This window comes from Myotis myotis, unplaced genomic scaffold, assembly GCF_014108235.1.
Source record: "Myotis myotis isolate mMyoMyo1 unplaced genomic scaffold, mMyoMyo1.p scaffold_m19_p_6, whole genome shotgun sequence".
NCBI classification, from domain to species: domain Eukaryota; kingdom Metazoa; phylum Chordata; class Mammalia; order Chiroptera; family Vespertilionidae; genus Myotis; species Myotis myotis.
Window position 1 is genome coordinate 35,904,824 of NW_023416368.1, and position 18,982 is coordinate 35,923,805.

The window sequence follows — 18,982 nt, forward strand, 5'->3', positions numbered from 1 at the left end:
GCGAGGATTAGCAAACAGAATTAAACAAATAAGTAACTACATAGGAACTTCTCTATGAACTTGCTATATTTTACAAAAGATCAGTATTTGGTATCATACTAAGCAAATGTGAATTTATTTGTGTCAGCCAAGCTTGCATGAATGAGTGACAAGTATTTTATATTTAGGGGTACCAAAATGGAATACTGGGCTTTTTAGTTGTTTGTAATTAGATAATTATGTTTGGATGGAAACTGGCCCTTATACCAAATCAATGTGACAGAATTATATGAAGAACTCTGAAGTTATTAAAGTTCAGATATTAGGAGGTACTACATAGTTCCTCCTGTCCTCCCATATTCCTTCTTCACCGTTAGCAGAATACCTTAACAATTTCCTAATAGTGCTGTGCTATAAATACATCTTCATATGTATGCTAATTTGGACATTTTCTAATTTGACCAGTTGTGCAAACTTGCCTTTCTGATATTATGCAGTGAAAAATGAATTTTAGCGAATGGATTCAGATTTCAGAAACCCTAAAGTAGTGAATGATTGTTAAGAATTTTTTTAAAACTTCAAATTCTTGATTTTTCCACAATATAATGGTTTTAGTAAAATTTGTGAATAATCATCATTTATTATATTATTAATGTCATCTTCCTCATTGTGTTATTATATAAATCAGTTAGGAATTGGGTTGGGACACCCTCTATAACAGCGACTTAAGCAAATTAAGGATTTTTTTTCTTACATGACAAGAAGTATGGTACATATGGGTTTCAAGATAACGAAAACTTCCTTATCTTTCTGCCTAGACAGAATTAATGTGTACTTGTTGCCTTGTTGTTCTAATGTGGCATCTCTGTCTCCAGTGACTTCCATTTTTATCTCATTGACCAGGCCTGTAAGTGGATAGTTCTGAAAGCTGCTGCTCTAGCCATTAGTCTTACCCATTGAATATAGAAACCAACCTTAAATCTCCTATTTATAGAGGCAGCTCTGAAATGCATTTGTTTGTTTTTTTCAGGGCACGTGCTGCCCTGAAACAAATAGCACTTCAGAATATAAGGAATAGATATTTGATAGTTAATTAGTGATATTTGCCATAGTATCTAAATAATGACCAAATGGATGAGTTCAATTTTTAGCTTTTTTTCTGACTCCTATGAAGACAGTTAAAGAAAAATGGAAAGGAATAAGTTTTTGATCAGTTCTTCAAAAACAAGACATTTTAATGTTTCAAATAAGTCCTTTTTAAAAAAATAGACACAATTACCCCATTTATGAATGCCTATTTTTGTAGGAGTGGTAAAAGTTATTCTACAAGTTCTATGAATTCCAGTTTTTATAACTTCTCCTGGAGAAACATTGCATATGCATAAGATGTGATTATTCATGCTCATTTGAGCATTATTTGTAATAGCAAAAATCTAGAAATGACCTAAATACCCATCAGTAAAGGGAGCTGACTTGATAAATGTTGGTATTTTCATGCAGTAGAATGCTGTGCAGCTCTTAAAAGAAATCCATGTACAGCGATATGGTTAGATCTATAAGACATTGTGAAATGAAGAAAATCAAGCTGCACAACAGCATAGAATCACTTAAAAACCATTATGTAGAACTATAGCAAAGGAATTTTTAATAAAAATATTTGAAATAGTCATAGGGTTTTAAATCTTACAATTTTATTAATGTATGGTTATTGTTTAGGGCTCTCGGTGCTCTTCTGATGCCAATATGCTTGGAGAGATGATGTTTGGCTCAGTAGCAATGAGCTACAAAGGATCCACCTTAAAAATTCATCAGATCCGGTAAGGGATTTTCTGATTTTTTTCTTAATGAATCCATTTAGAATAGTTAATAGTTTTTAAGATGAATGAATTTTCATATAGTCTTCACTCAGATTGAGAATGTCAGATTTCTCAATTTATAATTTTCTGTAGGTTTAATTCTGCTTCATGGCTGTTGTGACTGCTGTGAAATCTCTCTGAGTTATACATTTTTTATTTATAATAAATTGAGAAGGTTCTTGTGTTCTAGTTTTGATCTCTCTGTGTTCCTCTCTCTTTTTTTTTTCCTAGTTCCCCTCCACAGCTTATGCTTAGCAAAGTTTTTACTGCAAGGACTGGCAGCAGCATCTGTGGGAGTCTTAATACGTAAGTGGTTATGGATACAGGGAGAAATGAATTATTTAAGGTGTGCAGAATATGAAACTAACAGACTGCTCCCTTAAGTTTGAAAGTTTATGGAAACCAGATTTCCCCCCCAGCTATGACAGATATAAAACATTGTGTAAATTTAAGGTATATATGGTGTTGATTTGATACATTTACATTGCAAAATGGTTACCATCATAGCACTAACACCTTTATCCTATCACATACTTGCATTTATTTTTTGTGGTAAGGACATTAAAGATGTACTCTCCTAGCAACTTTTAAGTATATAATACAGTATTATTAGCTATAATCTGCATGCTTTACAAGGTGAGGCAAAAGTAGGTTTAATATAATTATTAGTATGGAAAATAATATACTAATTAATAAATAATAATACAAGAATAAACTCCACTTCCCATACTCACAACTATAAACCAATTTTTGCCATACCCTGTAAATGTGAGTTTTTTCTTGGCTCTCAATTTCGTTCCATTGTTCTATGTGTCTATTTTTATGCTAGTACCATACTGTTGATTACTGTACTGTAGCTTTGTAGTCTAGTTGGAAATTAGGAAGTGTGATGCTTGTAGCTGTGTTCCTCTCAAGATTGTTTTGGGTATTCAGGGTCTTTTGTGGCTCTATACAACTTTTTAAAAAAATTTTTTTAATTGATTTCAGAGAGAAAGGGAAAGGGAGAGAGGGATAAAAACATCAATGATTAGAGAGAATCATTGATGGGCTGCCCCCATTGGAGATGGAACCCCACAACCCAGGCATGTGCCCTGACTGGGAATCGAATTGTGATGACCTCGTTCATGGGTTGATGCTCAACCGCTGAGCCACACAGGCCAGGCTCTGCAAATTTTAAGGTTTTTTAAAAATTTTATTTCTGTGAAAAATGCCACTGGAATTTTGTTAGGGGTTGCATTGAATCTATAGATGGCTTTGGATAATAGGGACATTTTAGCAATGTTCATTCTTCTGATTCATGAACATGGGGTATTTTTCCATTTGTTTGTGTCACCTTCAGTTTCTTTCAAGAAAGGCTTGTAGTTTTCATTGTAGAGATCATTTACCTCCTTTCTTAAATTTCTTCCTATTTGATTGTTTTTGATGCTATTGTGTCGTTTTTGAAGCAGAGTGACTTTTCAAAGTGTTTATTTTATATTATTTTTTTCCATCACCATTTGTCCCCTCTATGCTCTCTTCCACCTCCACCCCTGCAATCACACAATCGCCTCTCTCTTTCTTTCCAAATTAGTCTAGTGAAAGACTTGTCAACTTTGTGTATCTCTTCAGAAAACCAGCTCTTAGTTTTATTGATATTTTCTATTATTTTTCTGGTCTCTTTTATTTATTTCCCCTCTGATTTTCGTTAATAACAGGTGCTTGAATAACGTCATTTTGGTCAATGTTGTTTTACTATAACATTGATGAGATTCTGTAAGAACCGAACTCTTGTTTCTATCAATTAGCCTGTGTGGTAAAATTGGTTTCATTATAAATCATTTTGCTTAAAGTTGCAGAACTTATTGAAGTTAAGTGGACACTTACTGTGTTTCCTTATTTTTGATAACTTTTGGACATAGTTTGTTATTTTCTAGTTCCTTGAGGTGTACAGTGAAATTGTTTATTTGAGATATTTCTTGCTTTTTAATGTAGACATTTTTTTTGCTATAAACTTTCCTCTTAGAACTGCTTTTGCAGCATCCCATGTTTTGATATGCATACTTTCATATTCATTTGTTTCAAGATATTTCTTGATATTCTTTTGTATTTCTTCTGTGATACATTGGTTGTTTAGGAGCATTTTTTAAAATCTCCACATATTTGTGAATTTTCCAGCTTTCATTCTATTTTTTTCCCCCAGTTTTCATCTACTAAGGTCAGAAAAGATACTTGGTGTGATGTCAGTCTTCTAAAATTGGCTGAGACGTGTTTTGTGACTTATCGTGTGACCTGTTCTGGAGAGTGTTTCGTGTGTGCTTGACAAGAACGTGTTTTCCACTGCTATTGAATGGAATATGCTGTATGTGTCTGTTAGTGCCATTTAGTCTAAAGCATGGTTCAGGTCTGTATTTCTTGTTGGTTTTCTGTCTGGATCATCTATCCAGTATTGAGAGTAAGGTATTGAAATCCTCTATTGCATTGTTGTCTATTTCTTCCTTTGGATCTGATTGTATTTGCTTAATATGTTTAGATATTCTGATGTTATGATAGCTATATCTTCTTGATGAATTGACTCCTTTTTGTATGACCATCTTTGTTTCTTTTTACCGTTTTTTGGTAAACAAAAACATTTTGTTTTGTTTGACATAAATACAGCTACCCCTGCTCTCTTTTGGTTTCCACTTGCATAGAATGTCTTTTTCTACCCCACCACCTTGAGCCTATGTGTGTCCCTACAGCTGAAGTGAATCTCTTGTAGGCAGCATATTGTTGGCTCTTGTTTTTTTTTATCCATCCAGCCACTCTGTGTTTGGAGGCAAGATTGCTTCCTCATTTGAGTTTAGTTGAAGAACAGGAAATGTGATTTCTCTTTCTCTAATTTGCTTGGAGCTATATCTGGAAGTAAAATGTTGAATGCATTTCCATGTTACGTTGATATGCTGATTTTCCATTTTGCAGTGCATGTGGAGGTTGTGCTCTTCAGTTTTTAGATCCCCCTGCACATTAACCCTGCAATTAGGAGTGACCTAGGCCAGCCATATGGTGGGGCACAAGGATATTACAAGTTATTATTACCAAGATTAGAATAGTGAAGCTGATCTGTTATATAAAAAGCCTATGGTTGTCATGCCGTAACGCCCGATCAGCAGGAGGCTGCATGAGTGGGGTGGGCGGGACTGTGTGTGGTGAGGTACGCACGGGTGGGCAGGGACTTGACTCTGGAGGACTTGACTGGAGGTGTGGGCGGGTTTCTGGGTCTCGCCTCCTGAGGCGGTGGCGGCCGCAGGACTCTTTCTGGGTCCTGCTGAGCCACAGGACTCTGGGTCATGGGTCTCGTGCGATTTTATGCACTGGGCCCCTAGTATTAGGATAATGGGCTACATGCCAGAACCTATTAATGAAGGACTGGGGCTAGCACGAAGTGGTAGTGGACCCCAGGGAGGGATTTTGCAGGTTGCAGATCAGAAACCATCGGGGTACCCAAGTCAAAAGCAGCAAGAGATAGCCAGAAGCCAACTCTGAACGAGGGCCATTCTTAAGAGCTATTTATTGTCAATACTTTACAAAGACTTAACTTTTAGGAAAGAAAGGGAAAGATTTTTTTTTTATACTATCACTAGAGGCCCGGTGCATGAAATTCATGCATGGGTAAGGGTCCCTAGGCCTGACCAGTAATCAGGGCTGATCGGGGCCTTCCAGCTGCCAGCTGGGGCCTTCCTTCATTCTTCGCCGCCCCCTGGTGGTCAGCGCATGTCATAGTGAGCAGTTGAACTCCCAAGGGGACATTTTGCATATTAGCCTTTTATATATAGAGAGAGATGGATGCCAGAGGTACTGATTTTTAAGAGTTTAATACTAAACTAGAAATTAGAGATCCTACATTGTCATGACTGACTTTAACTGTAATTCCCTCAGTTCCTATATATTTTCTAAGTTCTAATTAATATTTCTTAAAATACCAAAGAACAATACTTTGAATTAAATGCAGAAAGTGATTTTATTTTTGTTGTTTGAATAATTTACTAAAAGAAGTAATATAGGCCGTTTATAATGTGTGGACTAGAGATACTTTTTGGATATTTGGTTGATTCTCTTTTTTTATTTTCTTTTTTAATCCTGACAGAAGTTTAGAAAATATTTTCAGGGTCAAAATATGAGAGGAAAGATTGTAATTTAAATTGGGTCAGCAATATTTTTCTATAAAGGTCAAGATAGTAAATATTTTTGTTTTTGTGAGCCAGACAGTATGTTGTAATTTCTCAGCTCTGCAATTGTAGCATTAAAACAGCCATATGCAATGCATAAATGAATGGATGTGGCTGTGTTCCATTAAAACTTTATTTACAAAATCAGGCAGCAGACTGGATTTAGCCCTTAGGATGATTAAAATTATTAGTTCGTTTCTAGTACTAATAGGGAAATTTAAAAAACTGTTACACACTAAAATTTCATTAGGATATTCAAGGAAGGGCCATTTAGGAGCATATAATGAATTTGGAATTTATATTTTTTTCTTCTTCCCTTTAGGTTGCAAGATAGTCTTGAATTCATCAATCAGGATAACAGTACATTAAAGGCTGACAGTAACACAGTTATTAATGGACTACTTGGAAATATAGGTAAATAAGTGGTTCCTTTGGTTTTGTAAGTTTTAAAAATGTGAACAGTATAACAGGGATATGTAGTTTTTTCTTGTTAATGTAGATTTTTTATAAGACCAAAGAGTTTCAAATACTATAAGTGGAAAAGGCTTTTAAATTATAAGTATATATTATATCTTTATTATTTGGAAAATATAATTTTCATATATTTGAGCATAATGTTTATTTTGTATCTATCAAACTTGTTTTTAAGTTTGATGTATCTTTGAAAAACCATCTGAGGAAGTCTGGTATTAATTATATTTTCTCCTTTCTCTCTTCCCTAACAATAAAAGTTAATTTTGAATGGTACTCATTTTGACCTGTAATTCAGATGAGAAGATATTCAAAGTTGATGTTCCTTAAAAGATTTATTGGAGTAACAACTTATTTAGTAATTTGGTTAGTTGATTGTTATAATTATTTAAGTTAAACATTGCAAAGTGACAAATTGTTTCTAACATTTCTAGTCACTTGCTTTAGCCTGGAAAACAGCTAAATTGCTGCTGACCCTATTTCCAGTGAATAGAGAACTGCAGTATGTCAGAGTAGACAGCAGTTAGAGTAGAGTGAATATTTCTCTCTTCCCTGTTTAGTGATAATTTTTATTTATAATTAATTTAAATAAATATGTGTTAGTTACATGAATTGGTAGAAAATAGTTTTTTTCTTCCAACTTGAACAGTATAACATTCTATAATTCATTCAAATGAGCAACCATTTATTAAGCACCCACTGTGGGATATAGTGTCAGGCATGCACTTCACAAAGTGTGTATATTTTATAGAAAAAAAGTTCTGCTTTTTCGTAATTTGATTATTTCTTTGGCTTTAACAAAGTAAAGATGTGACAAGGAAATGACTGAATCTTTTTCTTTATAATTGACACTTTTCAAAGCTCAAAGGGCTTATTAAAAGCTATATATTTTACTCATACAAATTCATTATCACTAGTATAAAGGTAATTATACTAAATACAATAGGTGCTAGATATACTCATCTTCTCTGTTATAGAATAGGAAATTTAACAGAGTACAGACTTTAAATGTTGAACAGCTTTTATTTGTACATTCTGACGGTGAATCAAGAATATTTGAGCACCATTTCTTATTTTCTTAATATTTCCCATTAATTAACAAATACTTATCAAGTACTATTTTATGCCGAGCACTCTGCTAGGCCATGAGGATATAGTAGTAAACCAGACATAGTTTCTACCTCAGTGGATTTACAGTTCGTGGGAGTCGGCATCAAATGCACTGTAAGGTAATACAAGATAGTATGGATTGCATTAAGCAACAGGAAGGCTTTTGGTGGCATATGTGAACAGTTTCAGAATTTAGGAGAGACTCAGAAGTTAGTCTCTTTTCCAAGATATAAGCAGTGGTTCTCAAATTTTTGGTCTTGGGATCCTTTTAAAAACTTAGAAATTATTGAGGACCACAGAGAATTTTTGTTTATATTGGTCACATTTGTTGATATATATTGTATTAGAAACTAAAACAGAAAATTTCAAAATATTTATTTAGTAATTCATGAAAAAATAACACTAATAACCCTTTTCATGTTAATGTAAATAACATGTTTTTAAATAACTATTTTCCAAGACAAAAATAATTGAGTTAGAAGAGTGGCATTGTTTTACATTTTTGTAAATCTCCTAAATGTCTGACTTACTAGAAGAAAGCTAGATTCTCATATCTGCTTCTGTATTCAGTCTTTTGTGATATGTTGATTTGGTTGAAGTGCATTAAGAAAATCCAGTCTCAAAAAAAAACCATGTAGTTGGAATGGGAAGTACTCCCCAACTCTCTGAAAGTGTTCCAGGGACTTCCTCAGGGTCTTTAGACCACATTTTAAAACACATTGCGTACCGCATAGAAATCTCTAAGACATACGCCAGGGACCGCACGTTTTTGGGCAAGCTGCATGTTATTTAAATCATCATAATGCACTTTAGGTGTTGTTTTTCAATAATTATAACATTTTTATTTACTTAAACAATTAAAGTTCCTAGTACTTTTTTAACGTATGGTACTGTGTAAAACATTTTCCTCTATGAAGAGGGACCAAACAAAATTTACACAAGTATCTAGATTCGCTCCTTTTTCCATGGGTATGAAACACGAGAACACTCGTGAGCGGTCCTTAACAGATGGCGCGCGAAACACGAGAAAACTGAGCGGTACGAAATCTGTTAAGAACTATGGAACTATAGGATTAGATATATGGTGAGAAGGTAGAAGAGTTTTGACTGTGTTTAAATGTTGATGGAAAGGAGAATGAGATTAGAGATAAAGGTGATATTTGGCCAAATAAGATTTTTGAAGGTCCTGGCTGATTTAGAAAAGTTAGTTTTGGAAGGGAGGTAAGGAAGGACCTCTCAGGATTTTTCACTGAATAAGTCCCTAGCACATAGTAAGGTTTGAATAATGTTACCTATTATTACTGCTCAGGCATGAAGGGGGCAAGAATAGGGGAGAATTTGATTAAGTTTGGAGGTAGGTTGGTAGGAAAAGAGTTCTCATCTGGTGCATTCTGTGTGTGCCTACATACATATGCGTCTCATATGACTGTAGGAGACAGTCGTATGCTGAGACTAAGGAAGAGGCAGGCAGGGGAGGAGTTTAAAGAGAGCAGATACATTTTGAAGGGAGAACTGAAGAAAGCTGAACAATGAAACATGAAAGAATTGTTGCATATGTACTATAATTGTAGAAATTTTTGTTATGGAAAAATATCTGTTAGCAATTTGAAAGATACATTTGTCACTTTTTAGATAGAAAGTTCCCTATTCTATCCTAGGTAAATCTCCTGGGTGACTATTTAGGCCATCTTGATTAAAAGTAACAGGTGCCCTGTCCCACGAACCTGGAGGTCACAGTTCGATTCCCAGTCAGGGCATGTACCGGGATTGCAGGATCGTTCCCCAATGTGGGGCATGCAGGAGGCAGTATCAGTGATCCTCTCTCATCATTGATGTTTCTGTCTCTTTCTGCCTCTCCCTTCCTCTCTGAAATCAATAAGAAAATATATTTTTTAAAAAGAGTAACTTAACAGGTAACCCAGCTGCTTTCTTCCAGACTGTAAATGTTTCTCTTTTTGGGTCTTTTAGACTATAATTTTCTCTTGGTCAAGTCTGTAGTTGCCAAGTTTTTTGAACAGCCTGGAGTCTGGCCCTGACTGACAGGCTGTATTGGTGACCTGCTTCCTTAGTGGCTGACTCCTCCTAGTCTAGGAAGTTTGGTTTCTTCCATTATGTTGTAATTTATTACTAGGTTAGAAAAAACTATTTTTATACTTAATTTGTCAATAGATTCCTTTTCTGTATTTGTTCTTTGTTGTATGTGTTGTGTTTTGTTTTCTAAGCCAAGCATTTAGGTGGTTTCTCCTTACTGCCATTGCAAGATAACTGTCATTTTAAAACTGACTTTTAAAAAGATAAATTTATTTGGCAAGTGCCAACTTATACAGATAACATTACTGTGCTTTTTTGGCTCTTTAAAAAGATTTTTTAGGTGGTGAACACAATGCAATATATAGATCATGCATCATAGAAATGTACACTTGAAACCTGTATGACCTTATTAACCAATGTCACCCCAACAAATTAAAAAAAGGTTGTTTTATATTAGAAAGCATGGAACATTTAAAATAATTTTTACCTTATGTAGTAGTAGTTTATTTTTTTATTTTATACAAATTTATTAGTAAATGGGCATGAAATTATGTTTGCCATGACCAGAGGGAAACCATCCTGTTTCAAAAAAGGGAAGCCAACTAGAATTATTTAAACTTAGTTTAAAAGTTTCTATTCATATATGTTGGTCTGCTTTTGTGCTGCTTTAGCTCACCTTTTATTCCTGATGCACTGCAGCTTCTCTAACAGCTCTCTTTCACATGTATTTTACATTTTTGCCATGTAGGTCTTTCACAGTTCTGCAGCCCCAGGCGGGCATTCTCTGAACAGGGTCCGCTCCGCCTGATCAGGAGCGCCTCTTTCTTTGCAGGTTTGCGATGTGCTGTGTGGGTAGACTAGTTGGTGTGATCCAGTGGCTAGAATCTGTAGTTAAGCTGTGGAAACAAGAGAGTAAATAAATATAGTTATAGAGCAGTGTTTCTCAGCCTTCCTAATGCCCCGACCCTTTAATACAATTCCTCATGTTGTGGTGACCCCCAATTTCATTGTTACAAATTGAACATAATTAAAGCATAGTGATTAATCACAAAAACAATATGTAATTATATATGTGTTTTCTGATGGTCTTAGGCGACCCATGTGAAAGGGTCGTTCGACCCCCAAAGGGGTCGCTACCCACAGGTTGAGAACCGCTGTTATAGAGGGTTTGGTTAAGAAAATATTGCTTAGAAAGTACAAGAACATAATTTATTTCTACTGAATATGTTCTTAAAGTTTCCAGAAACTTTTATCAGTGGAATTGACATTGTTATGAATTTCAGTGTTTGTCACTTATTATCTCATTATGTAATAATGACTTTAACTTTAGAATTCGAAACCAAAATTTAGTATAAATATTATAACTCAGAATTTCTAATGTGATACTATCTTGTTTCCATGGCTGAGTAGCTTTTGAACCATAGTTCACCAATTGCAGAAAATATCATATCTTATTATTATTGTAAAACTTCTGATCTGCACTAATAAGAATGAATTCTCTTAGAGCTAAGATTTAGACGAACAAGCATCATTATAATTGTTCTGTAGAAGGCATATGAGCATATTTGTTTATATCATTGTAGAGTGAGTGTGTTCATGTTTCAGTATTTAGGAAACTATTCAATTTCTTACTTTAATTAATATTTATTTTCCGTACAAATATGAGATATGAACAGTACATATTTGTTATAGAAAATTTGGGAAATGTGACAATAGGCAAAAAATGTTAACCATCTGTCAGTCAGGAATAACCGCCCCCCCCCCTTTTTTAAAACAAAGTTGGGACCATACTATTCAAATAGTTTTCTTAAAATTTTTATTGTGCATATTTTTAAACAAATTGTTACAGGCAGAATAATAAAGTGAACTATCATATGCCCAGCAGTCACCATTCTTACTGTTCAGTAGCTTCCTTTCATAAAATTTAATACTATGTTGTGAATATCTTGCTATGTCGTTGAATATGCTTCTAAAATACTTTAGTCACCCTTGCTTTATAATATTATAGACTATTTTCATATTGTATGTCAAATCATAATATAGATCTTAAAGCTTGTTCAGCTGAGTAATAGCTCTTGGTGTTGGGTTTGTGCCATGCTATTGAAAAAATAAAGGAATGCAATGAGATGAGCATGATTGAGTTTGCTATTTAAAAGGAACATCGTCAATTTGAATAGCAGTATATTTTATAACTGACAGTTTTGTCTTGATTCACAGTTCACAGCAACCCAATGGACATGCCTGGAAGAGAGTTGAATGAGGACAGAGACAGTGGCATAGCACGCTCTGGTAATGCCAGGTTTATGTATTAACTCAATTTTTTTATGAGATAATTGTTAGCTGACATTGATTTTCTTTTTTATCTTTGCCTTTATTCTTTAATTTTATGTATATAGCTTGTTATATTGATATTACAAGAGAATTTTAGAAACAGTAGAGAGAAATATATTAAATTTAAAATATTTCACTTACATTATTAAACGTTCTTGGTGGAGCATGGCCTAGATTAAGCATGTCAAACTCAAAGGCTAACATGGGCCAAATAAACAAGGTTTAAGTTTATGTGGGCCTCAAAAAAAAACCACCAAAAGCTTCAGTTGTCATAGAAATGTAGGTTTATTTCAATAGAGACATGCTGAATGCAAAGGGCTGAAATAAAAGTCATCATTAACGTAAAATAATAGAACATTCTAATTAAAATTAATATTTTTTCTTGAACATTAACTTACCAGACACTGAATATAACTGCACAGATTAATAAGCGTAACGCAAATAAACCTATTTTTCTTGTTCTCCAAAAGCGAAATATTTCCTATTGCGCGCACCAAACAAGTCAGTACAATACTAATGATGTGGCAATTGGCTGCTAAAATATTCGCTGCTAGTATTAGTGGAGAGAAATAGTGCACTTGCGCTGTGTAAGGGAAATGAATGCAACATAAATATAGTAATCAGTCATTAGAGAACGTTGTAGTCGTTATTAATAATTATGTATAACAAGATGTAAAAATTAAGAAATTTTTATTGAAACATTTTTCACATACCGTTATATTGGCTGGGCCACAAAAATATTCATTGTAGGCCGTGAGTTTGACATGCTTGGCCTAGAGATCAATGTACATTAGCTTAGGTTTAGCCGTATAAGAAAAAAAGCATTGCTCAAGAGACTGCTTAGATAGTATAGTAGAAAATCACATTGCTTGTATCTGCTTGCTCCTAACTAGAGTTTAAATGGTTAGACTATGTCTTGCCCAGAATGACTTAAGCATTTTGAACTAATGTTACACTTTTTCCCCCCCCCAAATGTAGACTCTCCCAAAATTTGTCTCACAAACTTTTGTTGAAACAAGGTGAGGCTTAAAAAAAAAAAGTCCAGAGTCTGCCTTAAGGAGCAGAGTCTAATGAGAGAAAAGTCAGGACAAATCTGTAATGGTTCATTATGTGATGAATTCTGTGCTAGCCCCAGATAAAGGGAACCTAACAGCCTGGGCAAGGGACAGAGGGATAATAATTGAATTATGTCTTGAAAAATAATTAGCATTATCCAGGCAAAGGCATGGAAGAAGGATATTCCATTTAAAAGGAAAAATGTCTGTCAGGGCTCAGAGATCAGCATAAGTGAAAGAAGGAATAAGCTTAGGCTTTAAGTTATTGTTAGGTGTGAGAAACTTTAATCACTGTGGTAATCCATAGTGTTGTCACATATGTCCCTGCTATCCAAATTGATTACAATTCAATTTTGAGTGTAGATGGGAAGTCCAAAATTAACCATATATTGTAATCCCTACATTTGCATTAGAAAAATGAAGTTTCAAAAAAAACTTCAGATGCCTGAACACTGATTTAGCCTAGAAAAAGTGTTAGGCATCTGTATTTGAGAAACAAAACAACATGAAAAACTTCAGCACCTAATTCTGATGGATAGCTAGAGCTGAGAAACACTAATCTAATATGAAAAGTCTACATCTTTCTAATCTCACCTTTCATTTCAAATTCTATATTTTTGTTCTTTGGAACTAATTGAGAGTATATTTCTCTTAATACCTTTGCTTCTATATTATATAGTTTTTTCTTCTGTGGCTATAATTTAACTCATTATTTTATCCAGCATTTTAGAGGTGAGAAATTCATATCTTTATACTTCATTTTCTTCGGTTATAAATTGAAGGGACTAGCTAGATTGATCCGTAAGGCTTCTTCAAGCCATTAAATTCACGTATGCCATTTAAGTTAATGGTGTATTTTCTTTTTTCTAATAAGGTTATTTTTAATTTCAGAATTTAGTAAAACATAGCTTTTCAAAATTTAGAGTAGCATTTGTTTTTTCACTGAACCCATACCTACCTACATTTGTTATACATACCCAGTCTTATATTAGTTTACAAAGTTTTGTAATACCAATTGATAAAATGTGATCTTTCAAGAAAGGAATTAATTCATTGGTGGTTCAGATGTTTGCATGGTAGTTAAGGCCTCTTCCCTTTATCAGTGAATTTGTCAGAGAATTCAGATAAACAAATCTTTATAAGGTAAATCTCTTAGTTTTCAGTCCTGATATCCAACATGACCTATCATGTGGCATGTACCTTTTCATAGATGATCATAATAATTTCCTGTTTTAGATTACTTTATAAATTTTCAGTATGTGGTTATAATCGTAAAGATGGCAACCTAAAAATATTGCTAAATGAAAAGCAAGCCCTTAATGTCTTTTTCTCTGTGGATCAAGTGGGAAGGAGGGGATCATTCCTAGCCCAAGGAAAAATAGAGTTGTAGTTTATTACACCTAGGCAAGAAATAGAACTTCTAGATTGCAGATTCTTTAGAAGAGAATAATCCCCAGTTATGGGATTATAGTAATTATCATCAGAATGGCCTCTATTGGAATGTGTCTGTCAACCATTAGGATGCTCTAGAGAGCAGGTGATAGGATTTACCGCTTCTTTTGGAACTTGGTAGGTATAGTCCAGACTCTTATTAAAAGTAGCCAAACATTTACAAGCTTGACTACCTATGCACAAGTTATCCATGAATACTTTTAAGTGACATCTTTAAATGACATTTAGACACTTACTTTCAAATACAGTTTTGTTCTTAAAATCCAACTACAACATTAAAATTGAATCACATCATATTTCTTTTAATTTAAGGACTAAGGGTTCAGCTAAGCTAGAGGGTAGTCTCATGGCCAAAGAAATAAGAGATAACGCTTTGTTTCACAGTAGCATTTTCTTCCTGGGTGGGGCTGGGGATAAGCATGTCAAGAGGGATTGTCTCAGATTCTCTTGCCAACACACTTAAAATATGATTTTTCTCTTCTGAGTCCTTGCTCCAACAGTTATATTATTAAATGAAAATTTTAGAGACTCATGAAGCAAAATGGAAAATTTGAGTCCCTGCTCTTAAATTTGTTAAAAAGAAATTTGTCCTTTTGCTTAGTTGTAATTGACTTACACATTATACTTGTTCTTATTCTGATTTGACAGCATCTCTCAGCAGCTTGCTTATTACGCCATTTCCCTCCCCAAATTCCTCACTTACCCGAAGTTGTGCCAGCAGCTACCAGAGACGTTGGCGACGCAGCCAAACAACAAGTTTGGAGAATGGGGTATTTCCTAGATGGTAAGTTGGAACCTTCAATTTATATAAATAAGATTGAATAGCTCTTTAAACATATTTTTGTATGGTTTTTAGAGACTGGACTCACATTTTCTGTATTTTAAGTTTGGAACTTAAAACTTTTAAAAATGTATCTTTATTGTTGGGAGTATTACAGATGTTCCCCCTTTTCTTCACTCATTGTACCCCCATTTGGCTCCAGGCCTTTACTACACTATTGTTGGTATCTATGGGCTATGCCAGCCGTGGGCAAACTACGGCCCGCGGGCCAGATCCTGCCCGTTTGAAATGAATAAAACTAAAAAAAAAAATGACCGTACCCTTTTATGTAATGATGTTTACTTTGAATTTATATTAGTTCACACAAACACTCCATCCATGCTTTTGTTCCGGCCCTCCGGTCCAGTTTAAGAACCCACTGTGGCCCTCGAGTCAAAAAGTTTGCCCACCCCTGGGCTATGCATATATGCATATAAGTTCTTTGGTTAATCTCTTCCCGCCACCCCTTCTTCCCCTTCCCTCTGAGATTTGTCAGTCTGTTACTGCTTCCATGTTTCTGGATCTATTTTTGTTTGTCAGTTTATTTTGTTCATTAGATTCCCCATATAAGTGAGATCATGTGATATTTGTCTTTCTCTGCCTGGCTTATTTTACTTCCCATGATAATCTCCAGGTTCCTCCATGCTGGCTCAAAGGGTAAGAGATCCTTCTTTTTCTTACAGCTGCATAGTATTCCGTGTGTAAATGTACATCTTTTTTATCCACTCATGTACTGATGGGCACTTGGACTGTTTCCAGATCTTAGCTATTGTAAATAACTGTGAGCTATTGTAAATTGCCGTGAGCATAGGGATGTAGGTATTCTTTCTGATTGGTGTTTCTGTCTTTTTAGGATATATTCCTAGAAGTGGGATCACTGGGTCAAATGGCAGTTCCCTTTTTAATTTTTTGAGGAAGCTCCATACTGTTTTCCATAGTGGCTACGCCAGTCTGCATTCCCACCAGCGGAGTCCAAGGGTTCCTTTTTCTCCTCATCCTTGCCAGCACTTACTGTTTGTATATTTATTGATGGTAGCCATTCTGGCAGGTATGAGATGATACCTCTTTGTAGTTTTAATTGGCATCTCAGATGACGAGTGAAGTTCACTTTTTAATTGGATTGTTTGTCTTCCTTTTGTTGAGTTGTATGAGTTCTTTATTTATTTTGGAGATTAATCCCTTATCAGATGTATCATTGATAAGATGAGTCCCATATTGTAGATTTTCTTTCATTTTGTTGATGGTTTCTTTTGCTGTGAAGAAACTTTTTAGTTTGATGTAGTCCCATTTGCTTAGTCTTTTCCTCTATTTCTCTTGCCCTACTAGATGTATTGGTGAAAATTCTGCTACATGAGATGTCTAAGATTTTGCTACCTGTTTTCTCCTAGGGTTTTTATGGTTTCATAACTTATATTTAAGTCTTTTATCCATTTTGAATTTGTTCTTGTCAATGGTGTAAGTTGGTGGTCTAGTTTCTTTCTTTTCTTTTTTTTCTTTTTTTTGCATGTTGCTATCTAATTTTCCCAGCACCAATTACTGAAGAAACAGTCTTTACTCAAGTTTATGCCTTTGCCAAATATTAATTGAGTGTAATGGCTTGAGTTGATTTCTGGGTTCTCTAGTCTGTTCTATTGATCTATATGCCTGTTCTTGTGCCAGTACCAGGCTGCTTTGATTTTAGTGGCTTTGTAGTATAGTATGATATCAGGTGTTGTGCTTCCTCCAACTTTGTTCTTCTTTCTTAAGATTGCTATGGCTATTTGGGGTCTTTTTTGATGCCATATTAATTTTTGGAGTATTGGTTCTAGATCTGTTAAATATGCCATTGATATTTTAATAGGGGTTGTGTTGAATCTATAGATGGCTTTGGGTAGTATGGACATTTTAATGATGTTAATTCGTCCAGCCCATGAACGTGGTATATGCTTCCACTTGTTTATATCTTCCTCTGTTTCTTTTTTCGGTGTCCTATAGGTTTTCTTAGTACAGGTCTTTTACCTCCTTGGTTAAGTTTATTCCTGGGTATCTTAATTTTTTTGTTGGAATGGTAAATGGGATTGTTTTTTTAGTTTCTCTTTCTGAGAGTTCACTATTGGTGTATAAAATGCTATAGATTTCTGGATGTTAATTTTGTATCCTGCTACTTTGCTGAATTCCTTTGTTAAATCTAGTAGTTTCTTGGTGGAGTCTTTAGGGTTTTCTATGTACAGTATCATGTCATCTGTGAATAATGACAGTTATACTTCCTCCTTTCCAATTTGGATGCCTTTTATTTCTTTTTCTTGTCTGACATCTGTAGCTAAGACTTCCAGCACTATGTTGAATAAGAGTGGTGAAAGCAGACATCCCTGTCTTATACCTGTTTTTAGAGTTTTTGCCAATTGAGTATGATGTTAGATGTAGGTTTGTCATATATGGCCTTTAGTATGTTGATGTATGATCCTTTTATTCCCACTTTGGTGAAAATCTTTTTCAAAAATGGGTCCCAGGCCAATATGACTCAATGGTTGAGCGTCAACCTATGAACCAAGAGGTCACAGTTTGATTCCCGGTCAGGGCACATGCCTGGGTTGTGGGCTCAGTCCCCAGTCTGGGGCATGCAGGAGGCAGCCAATCAATTATTCTCTCTCATCATTGATGTTTGTCTCTTTCTCCCTCTCTCTTCCTCTCTGAAATCAATAAAAATATATTTTTTAAAATCGGTACTTGATTTTGTCGAATGCTTTTTCTACTTCTGTTGATAATGATGATGTAATTTTTATCTTTTATTTTGTTTATCACATTTATCCCTGTGATCCCACTTCTAGGAATATATCCCAGGAAACCAGAAACACCAATCAGAAAGGATATATGCACCCCTATGTTCATAGCAGCACAATTCACCATAGCTAAGATCTGGAAACATTTATTAATTTAAGAATGTTGTACCAACCTTTGCCAGGGCTGACCAACAGACCTTGAGCAATGGATGAATGATTACTCTGACACAGGTTTGCTCTGAAAGAGAGGGCTAAGGGACTGCTTGGCTAAAGGAACCAGGCAGCCTCTTTCGCCTGCCTCTTCAGGCTTTTATTGTAACAGCAGTTTGAGATAAAGTTTATCTTTTAGATACAATCAGTAGGGTAAGTAATCTTGGGAGGATGCATGTGTCTGCAATATCCTTTAAGCAAGGACACCTAAAGATCAAGCATAAAGATTCTGGTAAATACTTGAGGGTCTGCACATACACAAACTTGTTTGGAAAGGTCAAGGAACAATTAGGGACAGCTGCCTTTGGCCAACTCCCCTAAGTCAGAATTCTGATAAAGAGTGGTGGGCCACCTTCAGCCAACTTCCCTTTTCGGAATTTCATCCTTACAAACTTTTCAACCAAGTCTCCTGTGCTCCCCCCACCAACCTTGCATCCCTCAAATAAATCCCACTTGGTCATGGTGTATGTTCTTTTTGATATATTGCTGGATCTGATATGCTAATATTTTGTTGAGGATTTTAGAATCTATGTTCATCAGGGATATTGGCCTGTAATTTTCCTTCTTTGTATTGTCTATCTGGTTTTGGAATTAGGATAATGCTGGCCTAGAAAAATGAGCTTTGAAATCTTCCTTCCTCTTGAATTATTTGGAATAGTTTGAGGAGGATATAGGTGGTGTTCTTTGAACGTTTGTAAAATTCCCCAGTGAAGTGGTCTGGTCT

At 35.0% G+C, this 18,982-nt stretch overlaps 1 protein-coding gene across 14 annotated transcripts in view; it reads left to right on the forward strand.

Moving 5' to 3' along the window:
* Positions 1-18,982, forward strand: part of FNIP1 (folliculin interacting protein 1) — a 95,944-nt gene that overhangs the window by 34,890 nt on the left and 42,072 nt on the right. For 7 of the 14 annotated variants that reach the window (XM_036312335.1, XM_036312338.1, XM_036312341.1 and 4 more), the window contains 6 exons: positions 1,696-1,796; positions 2,067-2,141; positions 6,342-6,433; positions 10,380-10,463; positions 11,849-11,920; positions 15,118-15,253. In XM_036312335.1, coding sequence (XP_036168228.1) covers positions 1,696-1,796; positions 2,067-2,141; positions 6,342-6,433; positions 10,380-10,463; positions 11,849-11,920; positions 15,118-15,253 — 560 coding nt within the window. The remainder of the gene's footprint in view (positions 1-1,695; positions 1,797-2,066; positions 2,142-6,341; positions 6,434-10,379; positions 10,464-11,848; positions 11,921-15,117; positions 15,254-18,982) is intronic. The other 7 variants (XM_036312345.1, XM_036312347.1, XM_036312344.1 and 4 more) reach the window with 3 other exon arrangements.